This window comes from Hypomesus nipponensis, chromosome 15, assembly GCF_054491055.1.
Source record: "Hypomesus nipponensis isolate SF chromosome 15, ASM5449105v1, whole genome shotgun sequence".
Lineage (NCBI taxonomy): Eukaryota > Metazoa > Chordata > Actinopteri > Osmeriformes > Osmeridae > Hypomesus > Hypomesus nipponensis.
The window spans coordinates 12,190,360-12,199,335 of NC_140375.1; the positions used below are offsets into that span (position 1 = coordinate 12,190,360).

At 37.8% G+C, this 8,976-nt stretch overlaps 1 protein-coding gene across 1 annotated transcript; it reads right to left on the bottom strand.

Moving 5' to 3' along the window:
* Nucleotides 1-658: 658 nt before the first annotated feature.
* Nucleotides 659-8,817, bottom strand: trpc6b (transient receptor potential cation channel, subfamily C, member 6b). Its single transcript, XM_084673970.1, has 13 exons — nucleotides 8,433-8,817; nucleotides 7,729-7,807; nucleotides 6,562-7,647; nucleotides 6,181-6,366; nucleotides 5,900-6,064; nucleotides 5,517-5,733; nucleotides 4,718-4,945; nucleotides 4,007-4,271; nucleotides 3,674-3,869; nucleotides 2,651-2,854; nucleotides 2,371-2,427; nucleotides 2,165-2,240; nucleotides 659-2,038 (listed from the first exon to the last, which is right to left on the bottom strand). Exons 3-13 carry the CDS (start codon nucleotides 7,408-7,410, stop codon nucleotides 1,911-1,913), a joined length of 2,571 nt encoding a protein of 856 aa, XP_084530096.1. The 5' UTR covers nucleotides 7,411-7,647; nucleotides 7,729-7,807; nucleotides 8,433-8,817; the 3' UTR covers nucleotides 659-1,910.
* Nucleotides 8,818-8,976: the final 159 nt, after the last annotated feature.

Genomic DNA, 8,976 nt, shown 5'->3' on the forward strand with positions numbered 1-8,976 from the left:
GAGGAAATAGGAATAGGAAATCTGTTTAACAGTGCAAAATACTAGTACACATGCCGGCCGACAAATATTAGAGGGAAAATATATTGAATACTTACAAAAAATGTACAAAATACTCAATATCAACCAAACTCAGGGTTAAATCACAGAGCCATACATTTTTACAGTATGTACTCACCATTTTACACAGGTGACAGCATTTAGATTTCAGTCATTTGTTGAAGCTTAGCCCATAATGAGAATACCCAAGGTTGGTGTTTGTTTGTAACTAGGAGACTGGTTGAGTAGGGGACAAAAATACTCACATTGTTTGTCCTTTGAAGTTAATTTTCCACTCAGTCATCATCTTCGTATCAGAAACAAGAAATGCCATCTTCATCCTTAAATGTTATTGTTAATTGTCAAGTGTGGTGATGTCGTATCATTTGATTTAACATTTTGTAGATGTATCTGGTGTTTATGATGCATATTCAGACCTTGAGTCTATCTGCTGCGTCACTAGCCAGACTCATCATAGGACATACTTCTACTTTGATTAGCTTTTTATGTAGGCGTCTGAAACAGCCTCATTGTCTAGTAGCAAGGTGTAATTGGAAATTAGGTGTTTTGCAAATGCTGTAATGGCCTAGTTTAATTTGATAAATGAAACTTGATACCTAAAGCCTTTATAGGTCAAGGTGACCCAAAAAATATTTATTTTGTGATAGCAACTTTTTCATTGGTCTCCTTGACAACCAGACTTCTTTTAGATAGTCACTTGTATGTTATGATGGCCTGCACAACAATGGTGAACCACTACCACATCTGGTAGTCATACAATCAACCAATAATACTGTAACGGATCAATTAAATCTGCTATTTGGGGGTTACTACCTCAGATGGGAAAAAAGCTAAACATTATCCACAGTAGTAAGAGTTTTTGTTCAATTTAACTTTGATTTAAAGATCTTTTAGTGAGCTTTGGCATAACACAGGTACATTGTATGTGGTTGCCATTTGAGCTTTGAAAATGGCCCGAGTGTGTGGAGGAGAGGGAGGTGAAGCTGTTTCTCTACCTCAGGTCAGGCTGTTCTGAGGGGACACTTATTTCAAGAATAGTGTGGGAACATGACCGTGTACAGCGTGTAAGGATGTTATGTCCTCGAGGTGTTTAGAAAGCCATCATATAACTGCCATTGCAAACAATGCTTGTTATTACCGGTACAACAAGCTGTCTAGTAGTAGGTGTAGGCCAACAGATTATCCAGTGTAGTGTGTATGTATCACAGTCTGTGTATCTGAAATGGGAAAGACACACTTCTACAGGTCTCCACAGCTGACAGATGTTTTTTCTTCTTTAATCAAAGCATATATGTGTATTTGTGAACAAACAAACTAAAACAAACACAACCATCAAGTTGTTTATACAAATATTTACATATTTTTTATAACTGCCTCCACTCTTCTGTTAAGGTATCCAGCCACAAGAGCATTAGAGAATTCATCCCAAGGGTGTTGGATGAGGTTACAGTCAGAATCTATGCTTGCCAGTCAGGTTCTTCCACATCAAATGCACAACAAACTAAAACAATCACAACCATCAACTGAGGAGACTTGTAGAAGTGTTTCTTCTGTGCTTGTTTATATGTGTGTGTATATATTGTGTATGTTGACAAAAAAATAAAATATGTAGCCACCTAAACAAGTGACACATCTTGTTGCCAATTAAGTGGTACACAGTGCCATCTTGTGGTATTCTCACTCAACAGATGTGCAACATGCTCTGAAAGGACTAAAAATATATCAAATGTACACATCAAAGTGGTATGTCAGAAAAAATGTATGAAAAAGTACAGATATTCCACATTCATTCCCTCAAATGATAACTTGGATATTTCACTTGGGACCTCAAAGGTACGGTATGCTCTTCATGCTTAGTCAGCAGACACTTTTTCTCCAAGTCTCCTTATCAACTCTGCCAGCCTCTCCATGTTGTGATTCTTCTCTTCAAGAAGCACATAGCGCAAGCTGGATATGTCTTGTTTGATCTCCTTTAGCTCACCTGGGGAGATGTTTTCATAAAGATAAGCTAGTCTTCCACACTCCACCTAACCAATTTACAGTAACAACTTGCATTATGTTATCATTTATCTTAAGTTCTAATCATGAAAAATAATTTAACACAAACTTTTGTTCACTTCATCACCATCTTTATCAATCTGTGCTTGTATGATATATCTTTTAACCAGACGATTCATAATCCTCTGCAAAGTAATAGAGCATATGAAAAAGTTAGTTAACAAATATATCCCTGCAATGGTTAAATTAAGGATTGTCTGTATATTAACAATATACTGTTGTTTGAGAGAGTTTATGTGAATGTAGGCTACTGACTTGGTGATGACTTGGATAAAGGGAATCACCAACACTTGAATCATTGTTTTGTGCCATCTAATAAAAAGGATAAAATATATTGAAACATATACATATACATAATATTTATGCATGCATAAATATGACAAGTTTACAATTATAGATATTTATATATTAACATAGATTTCTAAAGTGTATTCTTGAATCACCAACCAGGCCTTGCAACAAACATTGGAAAAGCATTTTGTTGGTGAGACACTAGAGGGCTCTGTTTGCACCGCGTACAATATCACTTCCTCACCTCAGTTTTCTCTGTGTAATCCCTGAGGCTGTATCTGTGCCTGTTGAAAGGCATCAACAGGAGGTCTCGGAGCCCCAAAACCAAAGCCAGGATAGACTTAGGGCTGGGGATGAGGTTAAAGGGAACAGGTAAGGTGCCCGGCTCCTCAAAATAAGAGAACCAGAGTTTTGCCCTCGCAAACTTCCACTCCACATCAGCATCATCCTGTATGAAATACAAAAACAGAACTGAATTTTCCGGAACACCGGATCCTACAGAAGGGGAAATCTCAAGGATCAAGGTTGAACAGCCCTGCACTAATACATGCAAAAATGACATGATTGTAGTATTAAAAAAATGGCAAAAAAAAAGAACCAACAAGGTTGCAGCTAAAGCTTATTTCCAGGGAGTATACTCTGGACACTCAACATTAGTTGAAATACAGTTTTCGAGTTTTTGGAATAATAATCTAATCCCAATGCTCAATGAACTAGTAAATACAGAGAGAGCATGTTTGTTTTATCAGATAATTGATCAAGCTTTCTGCTGGAGTAAAACACAGTTTATGAATGTCCTTAAAAACTTTTTACTTTTTGCACTACACTCAACTCCTGTAATATTTGTATTTTATATTGTATTTTATATTGTAAATTGGCAATTTATATTCTACTTTATTGTATATTTTATTTTAATTGTATTCCACTTAGTATTGCTAGCTTATGTATCCTTAGTATAGTTAGACCACATATTTAAATTTAAGATTCCTATATGTTTACTGTATGCACCTTCCTGCCAAAGCAAATTCCTTGTCTGTGCAAACTTTCATGGCGAATAAATCCCATTCTGATTCTGATTCTTTAACTGCTGTATTTCAAAATTGAACTGCCTAATTGGAAACTATACGAATTGTAACTGATCAGTGTACATACAACTTTCAACATGACTAATGGTGTATTTTCTGCAAATAAATGTCAAAATATACATTTTAACATCCTGTCACAAGCTGATTGTAGGCGTTAGATAAGATAAAGTAAAGAAAATTACCTCAATTTCTTGGAAAGAGCTGTTTATCATGGCAATGAGCATGTTCAGTAAAACAATCACCATGGTAACGTTGTACACTCCATACAGAACATAGCCGATGTTTTCAATGAACTTGTGACCATTGTTAATGACCACTGATTTCACCTCTGACAAGCCAAATATGGCCCAAAACAACGTCTTAAAGCTCTCTTCCACCCTGGAAAAAGGGAACAAAACTTGATTTAAATAGAAAATAGGTTGTCTCACATATGGATACAATTATGATATACAGAATATAATTCATGTGAATTTCTCACTTTTCAATGTCAATGTTTACACCAGACCATAACTCACGTTGTAAATGCATCATTTTGTTTAGCACCAAGGTAGTAGGAGTAGAGATTGAACATCCCAAACATGAAGGCCACAAAAACCATGATAAAAATCACCATGAACTTAAAGATATCTTTCACCGTTCTTCCGAGTGAAATCTGCAGAGGCCCAAAGCTTTCGTTGGCAGGCAAGATATATGCAATCCTAGAGAAACTTAGAACCACTGCAATTGCATAGAGGCCCTCGGATACAAGCTGCGGATCTGACGGCACCCAGTTAATACGAGCTAGGAAGAAAAAGAGAAAAATTGGGTTTGTTAGCATGATAGAAACTCTCCAATCAACTGGCACACCAGAGTAATGAGAAATCAGTGAGTTCAAATCAAATGGTAAAAAGAGATAATGGATACAACAAAACTATGTTTTATGAAATAAGTTAGGAGGAGTTGGTGAAAAATATGGGCAATTCAATCACCACCAACTTCTTAAATTTCTATTGATGTTTGTAAGGCACACAATATTGTTTTAGCTAAATTAATGGCAAGGAAATCCTTGGGTGCTATTAATGGGTTGTGAAATTAAAAACATCAGGGTTTAATCATAACAGCCACAAGATGGAGGAACCCCCCCCTCCACACACACACACAAACACGCACACACACACAAACATCTCAGATAATAGATACTTTTAAACTTCTTTGATTAAAACATATTGCGAACTGTCTACACTCACCCAGTTGGTAGTATTCTATTTCTGAGGGCAATGTTACATTGGATAAATCTGTGTAGTGCTTGTCAACATAGCTCTGGGCTGAACGTGCACACCAAAATGCCATAAATCGGGTGATGAAAGAGGTCACAAAAATGGTCAGCATTCCAAAATCGAGCAGATTCCACAGTTCTGAAAGATATTCCCGAAGACCCTGGGACCAAATCTCCTTACATTCAGCCCAGATCATTCCTGTGAGACATGCGGAAATGACATGGAACAGGGCATTTACTTATTACTGTATTTCTATATAAAGCAAAATTCAATACATAACATGTCCCGCATCCCCTTCATCATCCAATTCTCTGTCACAGTTTTGCCATTAAAAACATGAATGTACTGAATGAAACTATACATATCAGACTGTAACCAGATCTAATATGCGGTAGGAGAATATTTGTGACTATGTATCATGAATAACTATTGACAAATAATGGCATGCCGTTCAGTAATGTTACAATTTCCTTTTGTCACAGATGTTAAAGCGATGATAAAATTACGACTCCGCTAAGATTTAGAGTGTCCTTGGCCCCGAGTGCTTCAGTTATTTAAGTATGACAGTGTGCGAACCTCCCTTAAACAATACAGGATTGAAACATTCACAAGAGTGAATATTCAGGCTTAAATTAGGAAGTCAATCTGTCGTGGCTACAGAGGTCAGGTGTAATTGTCATACATGACAAATACTGTTTCTGTATGTGTTTGTCTTTAAGAGAGACACAGAGAGGGAGAGAGAGTGTGTTCTTGGCATTTTTTGTTTTACCTATTACCCAGACTATGATTACAATTTCAATCCATGTGAAGGGGGTAGTCTTCATGCGGAACAGCTGGGAGGGGTGGTCATGAGTTGTCATGTTTGGAAGCAGTGTTGTCCCCTCAAACCGGTCCGCTGCATTCATTAACAGCAAACCCAGAAATATGGTAAAGGACGCTGCATGGGCCACAAACTTTAGGAACGGTCCTCGCATGACTTTCCCAAGCTAAGTGAAAAAATGACATTGTTATTTAAGCTATGTATAAATATATAATACATCCAAAACAGTTATGTTCTTATTGCTTGATTGAATACTTTTCATTAAATGCTTGATAGAGAATACTTATATACATTGTATGTGAGTAGTACTGTTAGTCGTTGTCTACCCTAACCTTGCTTGTAGGTGCAATCCAGTAAAACAGGGCCAGAACAGGCAGTCCTACAGCTACACCCAGAACAACCAGCGACTTCACAGCTGTGGTCTGCTGCCGCAAGCTCATCAGGTTTTCATACCAGATGGACAGAAGTTGTTGTTGACAATTCGGATGAGCCACAAACTGAACACCAAACAGACAAGACCGGACACACGAAGGAAACGAAAAGTGTATTCCATGAATTTAGGGTTGTTTTCATTTGAAGTCAAAAGTGCAATGATGTCCACTTTTGAGTTTACCTTTTTTAGATCATATTTAATTGCAAGTTTCAGCCTAATCAGGCTTGGTCTGCCCATTGACTCTGTTTTTTCACATGATTTGGTGTCTCCGTTTAAGATTGCTTCTACCTCTTCAGTGTTCCGACACAAATCCAAAAGCCCTACAACAAAGTCTTTACACTGCATGGAGAGCTTCTTGTAATCAGTCTGGAACAAGACAAAATAATACAATTGAAAGGTGTGATTAAAAAGAAACATCATGTGTATTTACCTAATTCTTGTAAAAAGATTATTGGTAACTAATTTAACCATGTTTACAATTCTGAAAGGTCAGTCACAAATAAAAAAAACAGCATGTTTTGGGGCTTATTTAATGGCAGCATTGTGCAATGTTATTGTTACCTTGAACTCCATGTCTGTGCTGGCCAGGACTGCCAAGTCATTGCTTAGCTCCAGAGCTGTAATCACGGGATCCTCACTAGAGAGGGACAGGTAAGCTGGGCTGGCAAGGCCTTTGTAAGCATTGATTCTTGAGCGTGAATGGCTGAAAGAGTCGAGGTTCTGATGTTCACTGCAGGTACTGCATTTACAGAAGTAGTCATGGGGCCTCTCGATACGGGCACCTTTTGTAAGGAGTATGTGCACTATCTCAAACTCAAGGCAATGAGCAGCCAGAATGATAGGGGTGATGTCACAAGAGAAACGTGTACCATCTTTGTCGTAAGCAAAAAATTCATCGTGTGTTTCTCTCTGTCCAGGACTACTGGTCAGTCTTTGTGGATCAGCGTAGACCTTGTGGCTAAGTATAATCTCCACTATACGTATGTATCCTTTGCTGATGGCTAGCAGCAGTGCATCCCCTATGCGAGTGAGATTGTCCCTCCTCAATAGTAGCTCTGTTACTTCCAAATGCTCATTGGCAACAGCCAGTTGCAAAGCATTTTGACCCATGTAGTTCACACAGTTGACATTAAGGTCAGGCAGTTCATCAAGCATTTTGCGTGCAACAGGGATGTTGCCATATTCTGCAGAATCCAGGAAGCGTTCCTCCATCAAGGACAGAGGGGCAGGACGAGTGCCAAACATGTAGGCTGCCCTCCTTACAGCCAATTTCCGAGGTTTGGCCATGTTCTGCCAAAACATCATCTGTTTGTTATTGTTCCATCTGGTCAAAGCAAAATGCCAACAGTTTAATAGTGAGTAGATATGCATGTAAAAACATGTCTGGCAGCAGACCATACCACAGTACATGTTGCATAATTTTTTAAGTAGGCCTATGCCTTTCAATGTAGCCTAATGTTTTATTGTATTACCTTTGTTTCCATGTCCATGTGTAAAGAAGTTTGAATCTTAATATTGCATCATTACATGCTGCAAATATAATGTGCCATTATTTTCCACTTGCCTTACTATGAGGTTTATCTCGGACAGGTCAGATCTCACGGTCTAGATCAGTGGGACAATGTACTGCAGGATTATCGGCAGCAGCTGGTACGAAATAAAATATAGCTCACCACTCACCTGATTTAAAAGGTCACTGCATTTAATCGTCATTGTCATCTGTTTTACCTGTGTTACCGTATGGTGTCGCATTTTAGATGGAGTCCGGTACTCTTCTTCTGACACACTTAAGACTGCCGCATATAGCCTATGGTGTGAGTTTAACACGTTATACATATATTTTCTACAAAAATAACATTAACAAACGTGAAAGAATGTAGGCTACATGATAAGCACGTTTTGAAATAATCATACTGAATTGTGTTTAAAACAGGAAAATATATTCTATATATAGCTACTGCACATTGTAATTTAATTATATAAATTGTGTTTGTCATAACAGTACCTAATACTATTATGGACTAGAATGATGATGTGTGCCACCATTCCACCTTGATTCGAGGTCAAGACTATACTGTAGCAAACTAAAAAGTTGCATTCTATTACGTAATAGTGCCTCTGTATGCTTGCATGACAATAAAAGTTGGTGTTCTTATAAGAACTGTGTTTTAACAGAAAGTTATTTGATAGTTTTTGACGTAGGCTGCTTTTCTTTATTGTCCGTACAGCCGTGCAGGAGTTTGATTTGGTTTATTTCTCCACTCTGCCTGTAAAACGGTAGACTGATTTAAAGGCATTATCTTTAGAAGGGATGTATTTAAGCTGTAGCCTACTGTAATTTACCTACATGTCCAAACTTGCGGTCTTATCAACAGCCTACTGCAACAGTTTCCGTCCAAAAGATGATCGCTTAAAATTCAGAATCAACTCACCTGTGATAATGAAATCCGGCGCGATGTGCACATTTACATTTGTCATGAACTGCTATAAATTTCTGTCGTATTGACAAAACGATCAAAACTAGCCTACTACGTGTGCTGTGGCAGGTTGACCGATCCAGCGCTCGACTGTGAACTATTTCAAAATTCCACTTTTCTTTCCACTGACAGTCTCACATAAAGATACGAAAAAACTGGGATCGTGAACAAAATAGTGGGTCTTCTGTTATATGGAATTAAACCCATCAGTAATCTTATAGACTACCGATAAGATGACAGTTTGAAGATAATTTAAAATATGGAATGGTTCATGTAGGAAGAGGTAGCTCTAGCCTGTTTGAGGGGCCCATTATGGGGCGTGTCTCGCTTTGATGAAAAGCATTTTTATTTGCAAGCTAAAATATTTAGGCCAGCGACACTAGCTACCCAATGCCAAATTTACTGGATAAACTGTTAAATGATCAGTGGTAGGCCTATACAGCAGCTAAACTGATTAATTGTAAGCACAAATAATCAAATTCAATCACATGGAATCATA

Excerpts from the sequence above, each read along its gene's own strand:
- trpc6b (XM_084673970.1), bottom strand. The coding sequence starts at position 7,410 with ATGTACTGTGGTATGGTCTGCTGCCAGACATGTTTTTACATGCATATC. Across the intron at positions 3,870-4,006 it reads CAAAATGATGCATTTACAAC|GGTGGAAGAGAGCTTTAAGA; the intron begins GTGAGTTATGGT and ends CCCTTTTTCCAG. Across the intron at positions 2,039-2,164 it reads TGGTGATGAAGTGAACAAAA|GTGAGCTAAAGGAGATCAAA; the intron begins GTTTGTGTTAAA and ends ACATCTCCCCAG.